Raw genomic sequence first — 21,008 nt, 5'->3', positions numbered from 1 at the left:
ACTTTTTAGAGAGAGGTAGTGGTTTGAAGCTATAGGTACTGGGCTAGCATGGTGATATCTGGAATAAGAAAGAATTGTTATAAAACAATGGGTCATTGTGTTATTAGTTAATTAATGTGGAAAATAAGAAAACATGATGGTTAAATTTTATTGTAATTACTAATGAGTTTGTCTACATGACAATAAAACAACATGTTAACAAATTAATTAGTTTCACTGCACAATTGTTTGTTGAAGGCACAGTGGCAGGATTGTAATGTACTGGTTAATGTTTTGATCTTGTTCAGACTATTATGTTACTAACTTTTGGTGGCTGGAAAAAGGACAGTTGTTGATCAAAAAATTTGGGTGGTGAGAGGATGCATTGCCCATACAGGGAATACATCCTCTCACCTTGTGTAAATTTTGCGACAATGAAAGTTTGAATTCAAAATTTAACCAATATAGACCTAATGTTGGCTGTGACTTCTGTAAACAAATTAAGCCACAGGAGTTAAATGTAGGATAGTAGTTATAAATTTGATGGTCGATATTCCGAACGCACTCGAAATAAACAGTTCAGGAACACAATTCCATACAGTTATGCTTCATTTAATCACAGCAATCAACAATTCTCCAAGTATCGAAGCAGTTTACAAATCATAAGCGAAAGATGTAAACAGTTTAATAACTTGACGGAGTTGAGCGTAAATGAAGTATACAGATGAATAATTAAACGACGAACAATTGCACAGAATAGTGAACAGTGTAGTGAACGAAGCTAGTAAATGAACTGAGTGTAGTAAGCGAGTGTATTGAGTGAGTGGTTTGCTGAAATATAAGAAAGAAGATAAACATATGATAAATACATGATTAACAATCATTATCAAACAACTAACGACAACAGAATATCTTCTTGATAACTAGTAAAACATAAACAAGACTATAACAATCTAATACATATCGCTCAGGTATATATACAATGATGATACAACATAATGACTAAAATATGAACTTAACTCATCATATACCAAAGATAAATCGATACTAAATTTAATCCTAATACTACTAAACACAAGCAGTTGTGTAAACAGACCCCAGTCATGGTCAGAACTTCGTACCCATGGCAACCGTCAAGTTGACAGCCTAGCTAGCCACAACTTTTGCCCATTGACAAATCTGTACACTCCAGAACAAAGACTTAATAGTAGGTGCACTTGTGTGTGTGCACGTATATGGTCAAACTTTCTCTTTCTCTCTCTCTCTCTCACTCTAGCAATCCTCTTAGGAAACCTCATTTAGAATTACTAATACATGTATATCAAAGACTAATAATCAGAGTAATGTAATGTCTATTAACTTAATTACACATAAGAGAGATGCATTAATTCATACACATTATTACAATCAGAACCATAATTTCTCCCTTAACTTAAAGAAGTATTATATAACATTAGGCGGAGTAGTATATATACTCGACTGAGATGCAGTCATCACAACTTCATGACAAACAACAATATTTATGGTTTAAATACAGAAGAAAGTCCCCTTAACTAGTACAAGATTATCAGTACAAATATGTATAACTATACAAATAATATAATCTCAACTCACCAATTGTTTGACCTCCAAATCTATGCAATTTTCTTCGAGTTTTATAACAAAATGGTGAATACGTCTTGACTGTGGAACTTTCCTTTGTCTTCTGATGCCAAGTGGGATAACTTTGTGGTATCTCCTATTTCTTGGTATCTCTGAGTCATGTTTAATTTGCATGCTTGGCCAATGTGTTGACCAATTGGATTACTGTTGCTACCTGATTATACACTGGGCATGGTATACTTGACCAACCAGAATTAGTACAGTTAGAAACATTTTGTCACCAGGAGAGGAAAGTGAGATCCTAACCAACAGACACAAAATAACTTTGCACACAGGTAACTTTGTTCATTAATAGGCTTAGGTTTCAGACCCTATTATATTTCATGCCGCAACATACCGGCCCCAATGAGCTGACTCACCCATAAGCTCATTCCTACCATTAGAACGCGGCATATATAAACAATACAAGTATGAACAAAACAAACATAACATTATAACAATAATCAACTAAAATACATATCCAAATGACTTCAAACAACAATCAATGACCTGTAGCTATATCTTTCTACATACATATCTAAATCACAATTAAATATTGGGACTCAGAAACAAAACTCAGAATAAATAGCATTCACTATTATTCACTACAACATTAAATAATTTTCCATTATCTAGGGAGCACCCTTCCCTTCCTCCAAAAGGCAAAGTTTTGAAATTGGACGCCGGAAATATTTTGAACCTATCCTAACCTCGACCTGCCTTACCCTACCTTGCTTGTCTGGATAAGTGGCCACAATTTTACCCAAAGGCCACTGCCCACGAGGTGCATTATCGTCCGCCACCAAGACAAGGTCGTCTTGTTCGAAGTTTCTTTTGTCCCTGGTCCATTTCTGTCTCGGTTGAAGGAGTGGAAGATATTCCTTAACCCATCGCTTCCAAAACTGATCCGCGATGAATTGGACATGGCGCCATCTCCTTCTGCCATAGCTTTCATCCTTTGTGAAGATGCCGGGGGGCAAGGATGGATTATTCCTCAATAGCAGGAGATGGTTTGGGGTCAAAGGCTCCTGTACCTTTGGATCCATGCTCAATGGGGTGAGTGGGCGTGCGTTAAGGATAGCCTCTACTTCCGTCATCAGCGTAACTAATGCCTCATCCGACATAACTTGTTGATGAAGTAGGCCTCCTAGTATTTTGCGCACTGAGCGTATTACACGTTCCCACACTCCTCCCATATGGCTGGCTAGAGGAGGATTGAAGCGCCACTCAATGCCCTTTTGGGTTAAGAAATTCCCAACCTTAGAGTCATTGAGTGCAGCCAGACTTTCCTTCAATTCTTTATGTCCGCCCTTAAAGTTTGTTCCATTGTCGCTGAGTACCTGATCCGGTTTTCCTCTGCGATTGATGAATCTTCTCAGGGCGCAAATGAAGGAATCTGTGTCAAGAGCACAGGCAATCTCTATGTGAACGGCTCTTGACGCAAGACAAGTGAATAGACATGCATATCTCTTCACCTCACTGCGTCCCCTCTTAACCATGAAAGGCCCAAAGAAGTCCACCACTGTAGAGGTGAACGGTGGTTTATCTGGTGTCACTCTCTCAGCTGGAAGATCTGCCATGAACTGTTCGCCTCGACGGGAACTTCTCTTTCTGCACTTCATACACCTTTGAAGTACCTTGCGAACAGTGGCTCCTCCTCTGACTATCCAGAACCTTTCTCTTATGGCTGATAAGGTTATGACCGCTCCTGAGTGCCCAACCTCTTCATGATAGTGTTGGATAATCAAGTCAGTCACATGATTATCTCTTGGGAGTATAGCAGGGTGTTTTGCATCTTCTGCATGAGTAGATCTTGAAAGTCTACCACCAACTCTCAGTACTCCACCAGTGATGATGGGATTCAGTTTGTCCAGAGGACCTGATGCCTTTTGCCGCCTTGTTGGTTCCCCTGATCCAGTCATCACTTCTGAAGGAAATGATCTCAGCTGAACTTGTTTAGTAATTTCAAGTTCTGCCTCTTTCAATTCCTCTGCAGTGAGTCCTGGAGGTAGCCTTGCTGCTGCATCTCGATTTCTCAAGAACATCTTATACCGAAGTATCCAAGCGAAGACTCTTTTGAGTCTATTCCAGGATGAATACCTGGTCAACAGTTCTTGCACAGTGTCATTTGTTACGACAGTGTTCACATGAACTCTGTCTTTCTTTACTTCCAGGTCATCCTTCTTCAGTTCTCCCAAGATGGCTGGAGAAGATGGCCAGTTTTCTTCCTCTTGTTTGAGGAAGTCGGGTCCTGAGAGCCATCTTGGATTCGTGATAAGATCATGAGCCTTCAAACCTCGCGATCCATCATCAGCTGGATTGAGTTTAGTGTTCACATGTCGCCACTGGCTCAGTTCTGTTGCCTCACGAATCTTAGCAACTCTATTTGCTACAAAGGTATGGAACCTTCGGCTCTCATTTTGGATGTACATGAGAACAGAAGTTGAATCTGTCCAGTACGTTTTGGTAGCAATCGGTAACCTTAATTCCTCTTGAATCATGTGATTCATGTCAACAGCTAGTACAGCTGCTGCCAATTCAAGCCTTGGTATTGAGGTGACCTTCAAGGGACTGAGTCTAGACTTACCACAAACAAATGAGCAATGTATGCGACCAGCAGAATCCACTAAGCGTAGGTAAGCCACTGCTGCATACCCAAGCTCTGATGCATCGCAGAAATAGTGGAGCTGGTAAAGTACTTGATCTTCAAGTACTTCTGGTTTGAGACATCTTGGTATCTTGATCTCTGTCAGTCTGGGAAGATCGTCAAGCCATTCTTGCCAGGTCTGGAGATCCTTTTCATCCACTGGTTCATCCCATGCTAGACCTTTCTGGCAGATGCCTTGCAGAAGAACCTTGGCTACCAAGATTAAAGGTGCTAGGAACCCAAGGGGGTCGTATAAAGAGCTTACCTTAGACAGTATCCCTCGCCTGGTTGCAGGTCTGTCCTTCAGATTTACCTTAAAGCCGAACCTGTCAGAATCAACATCCCACAACACTCCTAGCGTTCTCTCAATTGGGAGAGTATCCAGATCCATATCAATTACAGATGGAGCCTTTTCTGTTTCAGGTATTGAGTTAAGCACTTCTCTACTATTACTTACCCATTTTGTTAAGCGGAATCCTCCTTTCTGCAGAAGACCTCTCAGTTGCTGGACTAGCCTCACCCCATCTTTGTCAGAGGGCACTGATTTGAGGCAGTCATCAACATAGAAGTTGTCCAGCACTGTGTTGACGACGTCTTCGTCATATTCATGTCGGTTATCTTCTGCAGTTCTTCTAAGAGCAAATCCTGCACAGCTTGGTGATGACGTTGCATCAAAAAGATGCACCTTCATTCGATACTCTACCGGTTTTGTGGCCAGGTTACCATTTTCCCACCATAGGAAGCGGAGAGCATCGCAATCTTTCTTCGGCACCCTTACTTGATGAAACATTGCCTCTACGTCACCAACAACTGCCACAGGTTCCTGCCTGAATCGCAGGAGTACACCAACTAAGCTATTGGTGTGGTCGGGTCCTTGCAGCAATGTGTCATTTAGTGAAGTTCCACGACACTTTGCTGCACAGTCGAACACAACTCTTACCTTGTCAGGTTTGTGAGGATGAACGACCGGATGATGAGGAAGATACCATGTACAGGAAGTCTGAAGATTTTCTTCCTTTTCCTGTCTTGGCACCTTCTCCGCAAATCCCTTCTCAATATAACCTTGGACAGTCTCTGTGTACTTGACAGCTAGATTAGAATCCTTCTTCAGCCTCCTTTCCAAGTACTTAAGACGGACTTCAGCCATATGGCGATTGTTCTCAAGTCCGGGGTCTGGATACTTCCAAGGTAGCCCTACTTCGTAGTGGCCATCGACGAGCTTGATGCTTTCCTGCATGAGTTCTCTCGCTCGCATGTCTTGGATGGACTCTCCCATCCTTCCTGGATTATCCTCAACCACATGGTCTAACTCCCATAACTTCTTGACCTGGCTTTGAAGCCTTTCATCTTCTAGCCGGGCAAAGTTCACATGGAAGGCTGTAGTTTCCTTAGACCTTGTGGTTGGCCCCATTAGCGTCCAACCTAGAGGGCAGCGTATCGCATAAGGTTCCTTCCTTTTCCCTCTCCTCTGTTCCAGGACCCAAAACGCTTCAGGGGTGTCGGCTCCTATGAGAAGCTTGACCTCCGTTGCGTCAATCGATGGGAACTCAATACCTCTTAAGTGTCTCCACTTAAGAAGGTCCTTGTTGTCTGGAATCAGAGAATCGGAAAGCGGTAAGGACTTCACTGTCCAGACACGTGGAATATCCAACTCTTCCTTGTCATGGATATCCCTGACCTTGAGGCTGACCTCTTCACCTTGCTGGGAATCAACCCCATTGACAGTTGTGAGTTGAATTCGCCGTGGTGACCCTGTCATCCCAAGGTCTCTTACCAAATCCTTGGAGCAGATTGATATATCGCTCCCTTCATCTAGTAAGGCCCATGTCTGTACTTCACGTCTATTACCTTGGACCTTCACTGGCAAGACCCTTAGACTTACCTTTCTTTGTGAAGTTACACTGCTGTAACAGTCGCCCGCTTCTCTGCTAGAGGCTTCTTCATCTGAACTACCGGCCCCGGTGTCTGAGTTGGATTCTTGGGAATTGCTAGAGTTCTTGGGGTTAGCTTTGTCAAGTTTTCTTTCCTTGAAGAAGGATGCAGGAGCATGAAGAAGGGTGTGATGCTTCCGTTGGCATCCCTTCTCAGTACATCTAGATTTCATCATGCATCCGGACGACATATGCGAAGGTCGGAAGCAGTTATCACACAACTTGTGCTTCCTGGTAATGTTCCTCCTCTCTTCGAAGGATTTCTTGACAAAGTTCCTACAGTCCTCTAGGTTATGCCGCCCAGAGCAGCAAAGACAACTTCTATCGCTCTTTGCTTTAGACTTACCTTTACCAGCTGTGGGGTTGCTCTGAGTCGACATTGTTGTTACCTTGAACCCTCCTTTTGGCTTTGAGGATTTGTCAGATGGTTTGTTTTTCGATTTGCAAATGTTTTGGCCAAACAAATTACTTGATAACTGGGCAGACTCCTCAATGAACATAGTCATGGCTTCAAACGTTGGAGCCATGAACCTGGTCATCATTGAGTGCGCCCTCCTTGCCCACTCGGACTGCAAGTGGACCGGCAAGAGCTGTTGGATGCGCAAAAGGTTTTATGTGCTATCCATGTCGGCTCGATAATTTCCTTGCGACAAAACCATCTGACATTTCCTCATGCCGCGAGCAAGGTCCCATAGTGCTTCACCGTCATTTGGTCTGATGGGCTGACGACTTAGCACCTTTTTCATGTGAGCAGTGGCAACCGTGTATGGCTGCCCAAATTGATTTTCTAGAATATCCCTTGCCTTTTGGTATCCGGTCTGGGGCCCTAGGAAGACACAATTTTCAATGCTATCCTTAGCCTTACTGCTACAGTCTTGTATTAAATACGTTAGCTTAGCCCTATCATCACTTATCTTAGAAGCTACAGTGGCGTCAAAGCTGGAAATGAAGGCACAATAATCTAATGGGTTACCATCGAATACTTTCATTTCCGGCTTTGGCATGTTCATCACTAAGTCCAAAGCGTTGAACATTTGAGTCATGTTAGACATGGCTGCACCATCCCCCTTGACACTTTCTACCTTTGCCCCTATCCCAGTGTATTCTGGGGCATTTGGATTAAAATTTGTTACCATGGGGACATGTGCAGCTTCATCAAGAGAATATCTATTATCCCTTGTTTTGACATCATTAAAAGTAGAGTCATTAACATGTATCTTATTTGACTTATCTACTCTTACTTGACATTCATCGTCCGATTCTTCCTCAAGACACTGAAGCTCGCTCAACTTCAGCAGCTGCAATGTCCTTGTCGGCTTCCATCGCTGCAAGCTTCTGTTCAGGCTTCAATTGTTCTTGTTTAAGTTCATGGGCCTTTGCCATGTGCTGTCTATTGAGGCGTGCAACAGCCGCCTTGGCTCTTGCTTCTCTCAGTCGTGCTGACGATGTCGAGCTCGCTACGGTGAACCGCGATGCCTTGCTACTCGACGATCGGGAAGACCGCACTGACCGCCTGTCGTCATCGACGTCGCCGTCGACGTCGGCTGACCGACCTCCCACGTCAACCCTTTTCTCCGCTGCTTCCATCCAATCTTGTAGTCTGACTCGGAACTCTCGATTGTTCTCGACATTTCTCTCGAATTTCTCTGACGCAGCCTCCGCTTCTGCTCCACTCAACTCGCTTATGTATTCATCGCTTTTTTCCTTGTACGAGGTGAATACCCTTTCGAATTGGAGATGCTTTTGCACGACTGCGTCCTTATTTTCGAAGTCTGCCATTAAAACCTCTAGTTCCTTGTAGAGTCGGGATAATGTCCCTATGTATCCCCTACATGAATGCTTCAGCGAAGTGACGTTATCATCATTTGAAAAATCTGAATCTGCCATCCTTATTATTGTCTGGCAATTGCAAACTTATGTGACTTCTGTAAACAAATTAAGCCACAGGAGTTTAATGTAGGATAGTAGTTATAAATTTGATGGTCGATATTCCGAACGCACTCGAAATAAACAGTTCAGGAACACAATTCCATACAGTTATGCTTCATTTAATCACAGCAATCAACAATTCTCCAAGTATCGAAGCAGTTTACAAATCATAAGCGAAAGATGTAAACAGTTTAATAACTTGACGGAGTTGAGCGTAAATGAAGTATACAGATGAATAATTAAACGACGAACAATTGTACAGAATAGTGAACAGTGTAGTGAACGAAGCTAGTAAATGAACTGAGTGTAGTAAGCGAGTGTATTGAGTGAGTGGTTTGCTGAAATATAAGAAAGAAGATAAACATATGATAAATACATGATTAACAATCATTATCAAACAACTAACGACAACAGAATATCTTCTTGATAACTAGTAAAACATAAACAAGACTATAACAATCTAATACATATCGCTCAGGTATATATACAATGATGATACAACATAATGACTAAAATATGAACTTAACTCATCATATACCAAAGATAAATCGATACTAAATTTAATCCTAATACTACTAAACACAAGCAGTTGTGTAAACAGACCCCAGTCATGGTCAGAACTTCGTACCCATGGCAACCGTCAAGTTGACAGCCTAGCCACAACTTTTGCCCATTGACAAATCTGTACACTCCAGAACAAAGACTTAATAGTAGGTGCACTTGTGTGTGTGCACGTATATGGTCAAACTTTCTCTTTCTCTCTCTCTCACTCTAGCAATCCTCTTAGGAAACCTCATTTAGAATTATTAATACATGTATATCAAAGACTAATAATCAGAGTAATGTAATGTCTATTAACTTAATTACACATAAGAGAGATGCATTAATTCATATACATTATTACAATCAGAACCATAATTTCTCCCCTAACTTAAAGAAGTATTATATAACATTAGGCGGAGTAGTATATATACTCGACTGAGATGCAGTCATCACAACTTCATGACAAACAACAATATTTATGGTTTAAATACAGAAGAAAGTCCCCTTAACTAGTACAAGATTATCAGTACAAATATGTATAACTATACAAATAATATAATCTCAACTCACCAATTGTTTGACCTCCAAATCTATGCAATTTTCTTCGAGTTTTATAACAAAATGGTGAATACGTCTTGACTGTGGAACTTTCCTTTGTCTTCTGATGCCAAGTGGGATAACTTTGTGGTATCTCCTATTTCTTGGTATCTCTGAGTCATGTTTAATTTGCATGCTTGGCCAATGTGTTGACCAATTGGATTACTGTTGCTACCTGATTATACACTGGGCATGGTATACTTGACCAACCAGAATTAGTACAGTTAGAAACATTTTGTCACCAGGAGAGGAAAGTGAGATCCTAACCAACAGACACAAAATAACTTTGCACACAGGTAACTTTGTTCATTAATAGGCTTAGGTTTCAGACCCTATTATATTTCATGCCGCAACATTGGCTTTAAAGTTTGGAAAAATTGCTGGTAGAAAGTCTACAACCGCTAAATGTTGTTAATTTTTGGTTGAACGGAAATTTTGCGCAGTTTAGTTGAAGATTTATCTCCAAATAAATAATTATTTTTGTCCTAAGAGCAACTTTTGTTTGGTTTAACCGATCACCATTAGACTACCACGATAGATAAGTATGAAAGCAGATGAAAAAAGGAACAGTTAACGATAGGCCTACTACCCTACGTAGACACCTGTTCAAACATAAAAAAAAATCATTGGATTTCAATACCGAAATGATTCAATTAAAATTTAATGTCGGTTTCGCATTACGCCACGGCCATGCCACTTGTCTTTACCAGCCACCATTCTAACGTTACAGTTCACATGGCATGACAGACATAACAATTGAGTCATGTCGAGATTTATTTTCAATTTCACAGGTTTCATTCACTCATTCACGCAACAGCGCCGACATGCACAATTTTTTCACGTCGCTATTTTTGGGGAGGTAAATAGGCCTACTCGATTTCACATTCGGTAATCATGGGTTTTAGGAGCATAAATTAACCACCCTCAAATGGGCCAGGCGGTTGCCAGCATCCCCACCCAGCAGGCAGGGTTGGCAGTTGGCCTGAGGTGCTCCAGGCCCAGTGGTGCTCGGCCTACGCCTGCCTGCTAAGTGCTAAGTTAGTGGTGGGCACATGGGCGACGATCGGCCGAGGGAGGTGCGCGCGCCTGCCCAATCGCCTAGCCCTAGCTTAAACAAATTCCAATGTTATCAACTAGAAACTGCTTTTTCTGGTAGTGATATCAGATACTTTTCTCTTACCCATCACCCTGAATAATACGGCGAACAATGTCAATGATGACCCATATGCGATATGCAGTGTGCATATGTGATGCACTAAATATAGCTGCGTTTTCTTTTCTGAATATTTCCGAATAAAAAACGTGTACGATGATAAAAACGAACAAGATAATTCTCAAATCGGTAAGTACCCGAGAGCAACAAAACCTCTGTACCCGGGGGACGTTGTTTACACTATGAGAAAACCTACTAAAAACAACAACGCCTGAGTATTCATTGAAAATAAAGAATAATAAATTAGTTGCTATTGATACCCATTCTTTTGTACGCACAGATATCGCCCGACGATGAAACTTAAACCGGCTTTACGAGTTTTCTTGGACAAACATGTTGTGCATCTTTGAAAGGAAGTGGCTCCCCCCGAACGTATTATGGTACAGGGGTAAAAAAGTCATCAATCACGTGACATATAATAAAAAACGTATTTTCTTTGTAATCAGTTTCAACTTTTTTAATTTCAAGTCAGTGATATGTAAGTTAAACCATTAAGTGTTGTATCCACGTATTCCCCCCAAAAATGAAAAATGCCAACATAAAAAACGAGCGTTATTTAGTGACGACATAAATTCTGCTTACGAAAGGTAATGAAATGTTCCGAAAAAGCTTAAGATGTGAAGAGCGCCGCACACGGCGTTCCAGGAACAGAGCGTCTAGGGCAAGCGGGTTCGACACGGCATTCTGTTTACACATGAAAAAATAGCCGTGTTGACACTGCTCGCGGATAAAACTGATCGCGTTTACACATTTCATAAAGTTACCCTGTCGAGCCCCTGAGACGAGTCACCGTATAGGCCCATACACAGTGACTCGGCTTGGGGGTACGACACGCAAGCTCAACACGGCAACTTTATGCTGTGCAAACGCGATCAGAGTGATCCGCGAGCCGTGTCACGGCTTTTTGATTCGCAAAATCGTCGGTTTCAACCCGCGAACCGAGTCAGACTCGTCTATTTTTTTCGTGTGTGCACAGAAAGCCGTGTCATACCCGCATGACCTACTAGGTCAAACACGGCATTGTGATGCTATTCTACTTCCGTTCGTGCTCCGCGGGCCGTGTCGAACTCGCCTTTTTGTGTCAGTGTAACACTGGCGTAAATCCGTGTTGATGGGTGGGGGGGATGACTGAAATATTTTGGCATTTTTTTGCAATCATATTTTTAGATATGCAAGGAATTGTCATTGATATGTCCACAGTGGCGTACCGTGGGTCACGGCATTGGGGAGGGGGGGCACCAGCAAAATTTAGAATGACTGAGTGAGTGACCTAATAGTGACATTTTAAGGACAATGTCATTAAACGGATATGTATCTCACTCATCTCATCAAATAATGCGAGCGCGAAGCGCGAGCTGAATTTTTTTTATATTCACACCTAAAAAGGGACATTATAATGAAATTTGTGTAATCATGATAGGTACCTGTCTCGCTTAACAATGCGAGCGCGAAGCGCGAGCTGAAAACTTAGATAATTCAGACCTGAAGTGGGGCATTCTAAGTTTTCTTTGTAGGAATTAACCAGGACCATACGTATTTCATTAACCAAATGATGCGAGCGCGAAGCGCGAGCTGAAAATTTTTGATATTCAGATCAGAAGAAGGGACATTTTAAGGACTGATTTTAGGAATTCATGAAGAGCAGACATATCTCACCAATCCATGAAAAATGCGAACGTAATCACGGACAGGAAATGTTTCATATATACAAAGACCTTAACATGGGACAATCACTTTTGAGTCATGAAAAAAAGCATATGTCACTACATAAAATAATGATAACTCAAGTGCTAGGAAATATATTTGGTTTATATTGACTTGAAAACGGGATGTTTTGGTACAACAGGATTATATATCTCGTTAAACAGACAATGCGAGCACCAGGAACAATTGAGACGTAGGCCCTGGGCAAATTATGTTTCATAAAGTTATGATAAAAATGTTTCTTATGTAATGTAACTTAACATAATTATAATATAATATAACATTATAATGAATAATATTTTCTTCTTTCCCACTACGTTTCTCTTCCTTTCTCCCTCTTTTCTCCTTTTCCCCCTTTCCCCGTTTTTTTTTGGTCAGCCGATGGGGGGGGGATGTGCCCCCCATGTCCCCCGTAGTTACGCCACTGTATGTCCATATGGCAAATACCCCTCCAATATTATTATCTTTTTTTTAACCCATGATGGTTTAATAGTTTATTAGAGATTACATAAAAAAAAAATTGACATTCCATCTTAATCCCTTCCCAAATACCCCAACATTGATGAATTGGAAGTATTTCGTTTGGAAATGGTGAACTGGCTCTTTATTTGCATTTTATGATTCAATAATATTATTTTCTTTGTTAAGCGGTATTTTTTGGAAGAATTTTCACCAATAAAGCAATTATCTCTTGTGATTTTTTTTTTCATTTCTTTCGTAAAAAGTGGGGGGGGGGGGATGTTTGTACAGGCCATCCCCCCCTCCTCGAAAAGTGGGGGGGGATATATCCCCCCCATCCCCCCCGGGATTTACGCCAGTGCAGTGTAAACGCGATCACAGTTGCCCTCTTCGCAGCGTTCGACCCTGCTTGAGGATTCAATACTCGAGCCGAATCGTGTGTAAACACGGTATTACTGTCTTCGACTTAATTCTACATCTTATTCTAAACATTTACAACAGTTTTCAGGTATGAACAAGTAAAAATGAACAAACCGTGACTTATAACAACAAAGGGCAAATGCCCGTGGGCTACGCAAGATTGATTAGGCATACGCCCTTTACCGACAGTCATTAGAAAAGAGTACAAAGTCATAATGATGATAGGCCTATTAAAGGATAGCCGACCCAAATAAAGACTGAGGTTTTTTAACGAAGGAAGAAAAATCAGACAAGTTCATTAATAAAATTTTTGACCAAATCGAACAAACGATTTGAGAAAGTTATCAATTTTTTTAAGTTGTAAAACTTGGTAATCGCTATGCCCATGGAGACGTCGAATTGGCCGCATTGGTAATAAGGACTACTCTTCCATTGACCCCAAAAAATAAAATTGTTAAATTATCTTTTTTTTTTCTCAAAAGTTTTATTTAATACTATATTTTTTCATGAGGATTAAAGCATTATGCTACATTGGTTATAATTGGAATACTGCCCCAGGGGGAATAGGTACTTGAGAGAAAACCACAAATCCTTTATAAATAAGTCTAAGGGTTTATGGGAAAGTTGTCCTTCATAAATTCTTACCCATTTGCAAATTAGAAAATAGCGGTTTTAGGGATCTCAATTTCCCCCCTCCATCCCCTTTTTCCGTATTTTGCAAATTTATGGAAAAAATCTGCAAATTTGGAGCCCCCACTGATGCTAAAGGGTGTTTCTGCTAAAAAGCAATCCATTTTCATTGTCTTAAAACCACATGGAGACGAAAGAGTTGCCTTTCTTCTATCAGTTACATATAAAGAAGTGCTGATACAGCAAAGCCTACCCCCGTCAGGGGCTCCTGAAGTTACCCACCTCTTTTCTCTTAGATTACCTTTTTATTAGAAAATCTGCGAATTTGGAGCCCACATTGAGGCAAAAAGATGTTTCTCCTATATAGCAAACCACTTTCATCGCCTTAACACCACTTGGATAAAAGAGTAGTATATTTTCTATCTGCTTCATATGACGAATTGCTGGCATATCAAAGCCTACCCCCTCAGGGGGCGGCTGAAGTCACACAACCCCCAATTTCGCATTTTAATAATTTATAGGAAAATCTGTCAATTTGGAGCCCCCATTGAGGCAAAAAGGTGTTTCTGCTATATATATCAATCCAATTCATTGCCTTTAATCTACTTGGAGACAAAAGAGTAGGATTTATTCTATCAGTTACATAATAAAGAAGTGCTGGTACAGCAAAGCCTACCCCCGTCAAGGGCTCCCCAAATTACCCAACCCTTTTCCGTATTTTACCTTTTTATTAGAAAATCTGCGAATTTGGAGCCCACATTGTGGCACAAAGATGTTTCTCCTAAATAGCAAACCGCTTTCATTGTCTTAAAACCACTTGGATACGAATAAGTAGTATTTTCTCTATCTGCTACATATAACGAAGTGCTAGCACATCAAAGCCTACCCCCTTAGGAGGCTATTGAAGCCCCCCGCCCCCTTTCCGTATTTTGCCAATTTATGGAAAAATCTGCCAATTTGAAGCCACTGAAGAGGGTATGCGTCGATGTTCCAGCACCTTTTTATATGTAGCTGATATATATAACAAATCCTTCTTTTTCACTTCCAGGTGGTTAAAAAAATAAAAGTGACTTTACTATTATATCAGAAACGCCCTTTGCCTCAATTAAGGATTAGCTGTTTTCATGTGAATACCATTTTGGAAAAGTGCCTATCTTGCTATAAATTAAGTGTGTAGATTGTTTTGTTTTGGAGGTTACACCGGACATAAGTCACACATGTGCTATTTGTATGTCACCTGCACGCACGTCATGATACATGATTGTATACTGTGAACCTGATAATTGGTGAGAGATATACTGATTGTCTAATATAACACGTCACATTCTAGATATACACGTAGCAGATGTACATGTAGCATGAATCATGGTTCTCTTAAAAACTAATACATGTCAAGGCATTCCTGGAGGAGCCAATTTTCGATATAAACTTCCTAAATATGTCACTAACAAAAGCTTAAAATCAGCTATGCATCATCTAATCAACTCGTATGAAAAAGACAGTAAGGGTCTCGAAAGAACAAGCTTTCTGTCAATTGAATTATCATCAATATTTCTTCATTTGAATGAGGATATATGTAAACACTTCTGCCTTATTAATGCTTCAGAGAATTGGCCAGATACTCATGAGAGCGAAGGAGACGCTGAACGCCATTTTCGTGATTTTGTCGGAATGTACGACGCCGAAGAACAAAGTCCCACTCTCACTGAAGGTGTGGCGTCAACGTTTAATAGGGACGTTGAAAATAGCGGAAAATGCATTTGGTGCGGATCTAGAGTAGATGAGAACCAAGACCGTGCTTGTAAGGGAAGGTTTGATGCAAGCCTGACAGATGAATCGCATTGTACTCTGTGTTCACATGCAGACAGAGAAGATAAATTTCATTACATTTTTGTTTGTCCCCTTTTTCACAAAGAGATACTTTTGTATTTGGCGAGTAATCTAACGGCCAGTAGACCAGAGGCATTAAACATGCATTGACATGGCCAAGCTATCTAATTCAGCTAATGCTTGCCACATAAAAAATATAGCTAAATTTGTCAGAATATTTGTATTGCATTTTTCACAACCAAAGAAGACATACACTAGTTTTATAGAAAGTAAAGTAGATCTAGATGAGAATGTGTGTACACATAGTACGCCCCAATCGCCTTGACTTGTAAATATGTTATTTTTGATTTTCACATGTACATGATGTACATAAGTATACAAGCACGTATGTTTGTGTATTATCACTTATGTTGTTGTATTATCACTTATGTTTTTGTATTTATGTATTGTAAATATGTTTGTACTCTCATACCCAGAGAGGGGGTCGATAGAGTTATTAAAATTTTACAATCTTACACGGCCAGATTTTTGGTTTAATGGAGCAATTACGTTGAACTGGTTCTTTGTGACGTCATCATTTCGTAGTTTAATATAGTGAGAGAGAGAGAAAACAATTGACATTGCGCGAATCATCTCCAAACCCCTCTTCATGTACAGAAGCCTGCATCGTCAAGCTAAATTTCACATTTTTACCCTAATTTTCCTCCTTTTTCTATCCATGCAGAAAATTGTAATCTTGAAGCGGTACCGAAATCAAATCAGACAACGAATGTTACCGTCGACCACGATGCTACTGTCATCGTAGAATGTGACTATGGCTACACTTCTGAGTCGGGTATTACTACTACAGAACTCACTTGTAATAATGGGATTTTCTCCCCTTCACCTCCTACATGTTCCGGTAAGATCCTGCCATTCTTGAATGCATACACATAATACACACATTCGCATAATTACACACAACCGGGGGAGCGTTTCATGAAAGGACTTGTCAGACGTTTTATCCGACAAGTCCCATTTTATCCGACAGTTACCATAGTAACAGTGCTTCTCAGCCAATCAAAATCCAGAGAAGTTGTCAGATCTGACAACTTGTCGGACAAAAATGGTGATGAAACGCCCCCCTGGTGCCGTTTCATAAAGCCGTTCGTAAGTTAAGAGTGACTTTAAGAACGACTGGTGATCCTTTCTTATGGTAAATAATATTCACCATTAAATATTCATTGGGGATTATTTAGCGCATAAGTGTCACCAGTCATTCTTAAAGTCCCTCTTAACTTACGAACAGCTTTATGAAACACCCACCCGGTAGGTGTTTCATAAAGCTGTACGTACTGGTGACTTTACGGCTTAACGAATTAACTACTATCATTTAGGAATCAGAATATATTCCATTTATACCTTCCATAATTATTAGTTTTGCCTGTTTAACCCACCAAATGTGTCTGAATGGAGAAACACGTGATTTGAAAAAAAACTACCTGCGTTAATGTTTATTTGAATTGGAGAAATAAAAAAATATGTATCCATTACATGATCGAAATGATTATTTACCAACAAATAAACATAGCAATGAAAGTACTAAAAACGATATAATTGATATCATTGGGATAATCTTTTTCAGAGTGGCTTTAATTCCAAAATCTGTGCGTCTATGGGTTCCCTTGTTTGTAAAGCTGACTAAATAGGTAGTGCCGAAAGCTATTATGCCCAAATGTGAACTTTAGATATTCACAGGCTAATATGCAAACAAAAAATGCTGTTGTTATATGTCACAAAGGTATGATAGGGTGACCATAATTTGCACACATTTCAAAAATCATCATGAAGTTGATTTTCAATCACAAATTTCTTACGGATCTCATCCAGCGGGTTAAGGCTAATTCCAACACCAAGCAGTTTGGACCATCCTTCGAATCTACCCCTGCTCTTTTTGTAGAGTCTGTCCTATTTCTACCTCCTGGGCGCATCAGCAACAACACAAAAGCCTAATTACATACGCTTATTCTATACTTCTTACGCAACCTCCACACAACTCGCCAAAACTTACTCAGTACTTCATAATTGCAACTTAGAGCCTTCAATGAATTGAGGCCCTTTTAACGGTGCCGTTGATCTTCGACCTTAGCGGAGGAAGAACACAAGAGAGAGAGAGAGAGAGAGGTTCATACAAAATTAATCAAAATCATAAATAACAGACGAAAGGCAAGATCCCAAAGTCAAATTCGCTTGACGGAATTATTAAGTAGGTCAAAGTTTCGCTGGTATCGCGATCTCAAAATCAATGGCAATCGACTATTGCGCGCTCGGCAAAAAAAAGTGTCATAAAAAGTGTCACCTTAATTGGCGCACGGTCGTTTTTCAAAGCTTTAGAAACGAAATCAAGCAGACAAAGGTAAGATAATTATATCAGATGGAGGATAAAATGCCATAAATTCGGTTGGTATCCACATTTTACTTAAGCTCTTTTGGAGACATCTGCTTGCAAACTGGCGATTTCTTGATGCTTGTCGAGAAGATCGGATTTTCTCGCGGCGGACGCAAAAAGGTAAAAAAAAGTGATGTTTTGCCAATATTTTCAAAAATTGAGGCCTAACCTGGCTTCAAGTCCCCTCTTAAACAAACATTAATAATTTCCGAACCAAAGCGAGATTTTGATATATTTTTACACGAGCGTGTAGGTAATTTTATAAGCTACCCTCTGAGTAAATGTTATGAACGCATTTTACGTCATGCGACAGTGAGCACCGTCAGAAGGCAAAACTTTCACTTTTCAAAAGTCACAAGCCAAATATCATTACTTTGATTCCATTTTATTGGAACTAATTCCACATTCTCATCATGAAAAATAGTCAGAAGGCTTGTAAAAGGTACGTTCTAAAAGACAATACACCTTTTTTGGCTAAATTTCACGGTTGAATAAACACAAGCCCAAATTTGCTATAATTTGATTTTTTACACATTTCTATCAATAAAAATGATAGAATAAGATGCCAGTTGTTCTTAGCAAGAGTATCTTCATCTATTTACACCGTTTACACGCATTATGTTTCTTTTGAAAATCTGTTTTGAGTATATACAATATGAGCAAGATTACAAGATACATAACCTTTTGATACTTGGTATGATTGTTGCAAGAGCGGAAGAGCCAATGTTTGTTGAATTGGATTGACAAGACAACTCACTGTTTTGAATGGATTTCAAGCGAATAACAAAAGATTATATAATATATCCAAACACTTACAAATCTAAGTGGCAGGGCACTCCCAATTAGTAAATGCTGAATGCTGACTACTGAGTCTACCTCAACTCTATAATAAAAAGCATGTATATCTTTCAAGAATATATCACCCAAAATAAAACATTAATTTTCTTTCATGCAGAATATGCAATTTAGTTATTGCACAACCAGTGTTTATACGCGGCGATACAGGGGCGTCATCCCCGTAAGATTTTTGAAGCCCTGAAACAAAAAGTAGAAAGAAAAAAATGGGAGTACCCAGAAGAACGAAGTATGCCTGTACAATGCAAGAGAGGACTCTGTGTGGAGTAACTAGACATTACCCATTCGGCAATGGGAGTCAATACTTTGGCACGATTATTACTTGACTTAAAATTAGGGCCCCCTAAGAAATCCTGGACCCGCGCCTGGCTCCCACTCACATAATTCTAGCAGGACCTACTCTGATGAGAAGTTAAACGAGATTAAAAGCATCAAATGGTTAAAATTTATTCTTTTTTAAAGTGATATTACATTTATTTATGAACACATCATTATAAAACCACTATTCAATGTCCTCTTCTTCATGTGCCTATGAAATAAGATAATTTAACATGCATTTAATGCACTTATGATTGCCTGGGGGAGGGAGGGGCCACCATTTTTTCCGAAAAGTACACAGGGGCGCCAAAATCAGGTCGAATTTGGGGCCCCCTCCCTACGAAATCCTGGATCCGCGCCTGGCAGTCACAAGGTCAAATAGAATTCGTACAAATTATAGAATGCATAAGGATACTTTAAAGTTTGAAAAGTATTTCCAGATCCTGTGCAAGTAAGACTATGTTACTATAAGTACATTCAGAAGTCGAACAAATGGATTGCTAGTACGGGAAGGTTTGATGCAAGCCTGACCGATGAATCGCATTGTACTCTGTGTTCACATGCAGACAGAGAAGATAAATTTCATTACATTTTTGTTTGTCCCCTTTTTCACAAAGAGATGCTTTTGTATTTGGCGAGTAATCTAACGGCCAGTAGACCAGAGGCATTAAACATGCATTGACATGGCCAAGCTATCTAATTCAGCTAATGCTTGCCACATAAAAAATATAGCTAAATTTGTCAGAATATTTGTATTGCATTTTTCACAACCAAAGAAGACATACACTAGTTTTATAGAAAGTAAAGTAGATCTAGATGAGAATGTGTGTACACATAGTACGCCCCAATCGCCTTGACTTGTAAATATGTTATTTTTGATTTTCACATGTACATGATGTACATAAGTATACAAGCACGTATGTTTGTGTATTATCACTTATGTTGTTGTATTATCACTTATGTTTTTGTATTTATGTATTGTAAATATGTTTGTACTCTCATACCCAGAGAGGGGGTCGATAGAGTTATTAAAATTTTACAATCTTACACGGCCAGATTTTTGGTTTAATGGAGCAATTACGTTGAACTGGTTCTTTGTGACGTCATCATTTCGTAGTTTAATATAGTGAGAGAGAGAGAAAACAATTGACATTGCGCGAATCATCTCCAAACCCCTCTTCATGTACAGAAGCCTGCATCGTCAAGCTAAATTTCACATTTTTACCCTAATTTTCCTCCTTTTTCTATCCATGCAGAAAATTGTAATCTTGAAGCGGTACCGAAATCAAATCAGACAACGAATGTTACCGTCGACCACAATGCTACTGTCATCGTAGAATGTGACTCTGGCTACACTTCTGAGTCGGGTATTACTACTACAGAACTCACTTGTAATAATGGGAGTTTCTCCCCTTCACCTCCTACATGTTCCGGTAAGATCCTGCCATTCTTGAATGCATACACATAATACACACATTCGACTAATTACACACAACCGGGTGCCGTTTCATAAAGCCGTTCGTAAGTTAAGAGTGACTTTAAGAACGACTGGTGATCCTTTCTTTATATGGTAAATAATATTCACCATTAAATATTCATTGGGGATTATTTAGCGCATAAGTGTCACCAGTCATTCTTAAAGTCCCTCTTAACTTACGAACAGCTTTGTGAAACACCCACCCGGTAGGTGTTTCATGAAGCTGTACGTACTGGTGACTTTACGGCTTAACGAATAAACTACTATCATTTAGGAATCAGAATATATTCCATTTATACCTTCCATAATTATTAGTTTTGCCTGTTTAACCCACCAAATGTGTCTGAATGGAGAAACACGTGATTTGAAAAAAAAACTACCTGCGTAAATGTTTATTTGAATTGGAG

At 39.9% G+C, this 21,008-nt stretch overlaps 2 protein-coding genes and 1 long non-coding RNA gene across 3 annotated transcripts; 1 reads left to right on the top strand and 2 right to left on the bottom strand.

Annotated features, from left to right (window-relative positions):
• Nucleotides 1-29: 29 nt before the first annotated feature.
• LOC135155555 (uncharacterized) lies at nucleotides 30-6,737 on the bottom strand. Its single transcript, XM_064105026.1, has 2 exons — nucleotides 2,351-6,737; nucleotides 30-58 (listed from the first exon to the last, which is right to left on the bottom strand). The coding sequence occupies exons 1-2, from the start codon at nucleotides 6,735-6,737 to the stop codon at nucleotides 30-32; spliced, it is 4,416 nt and encodes a 1,471-aa protein (XP_063961096.1).
• A 72-nt stretch (nucleotides 6,738-6,809) lies between these two features.
• On the bottom strand, nucleotides 6,810-7,334 carry LOC135155554 (uncharacterized). Its single transcript, XM_064105025.1, has one exon. It carries the CDS (start codon nucleotides 7,332-7,334, stop codon nucleotides 6,810-6,812), a length of 525 nt encoding a protein of 174 aa, XP_063961095.1.
• An 8,911-nt stretch (nucleotides 7,335-16,245) lies between these two features.
• LOC135155419 (uncharacterized) lies at nucleotides 16,246-20,557 on the top strand. The gene is made up of 2 exons (XR_010294611.1): nucleotides 16,246-16,424; nucleotides 20,381-20,557. It is a non-coding gene; the product is annotated as an uncharacterized LOC135155419 (long non-coding RNA).
• The last annotated feature ends 451 nt before the right edge of the window (nucleotides 20,558-21,008 follow it).

This window comes from Lytechinus pictus, chromosome 9, assembly GCF_037042905.1.
Source record: "Lytechinus pictus isolate F3 Inbred chromosome 9, Lp3.0, whole genome shotgun sequence".
In the NCBI taxonomy this organism is placed as follows: Eukaryota; Metazoa; Echinodermata; class Echinoidea; order Temnopleuroida; family Toxopneustidae; genus Lytechinus; species Lytechinus pictus.
The sequence above is the reverse complement of the archived record's forward strand: the minus strand, read 5'-3'. Positions and strand labels throughout refer to the sequence as shown.

Excerpts from the sequence above, each read along its gene's own strand:
- LOC135155555 (XM_064105026.1), bottom strand. The coding sequence starts at position 6,737 with ATGACCAGGTTCATGGCTCCAACGTTTGAAGCCATGACTATGTTCATT. Across the intron at positions 59-2,350 it reads CACTTATCCAGACAAGCAAG|ATATCACCATGCTAGCCCAG; the intron begins GTAGGGTAAGGC and ends TTCTTATTCCAG.
- LOC135155554 (XM_064105025.1), bottom strand. The coding sequence starts at position 7,334 with ATGGTAACAAATTTTAATCCAAATGCCCCAGAATACACTGGGATAGGG.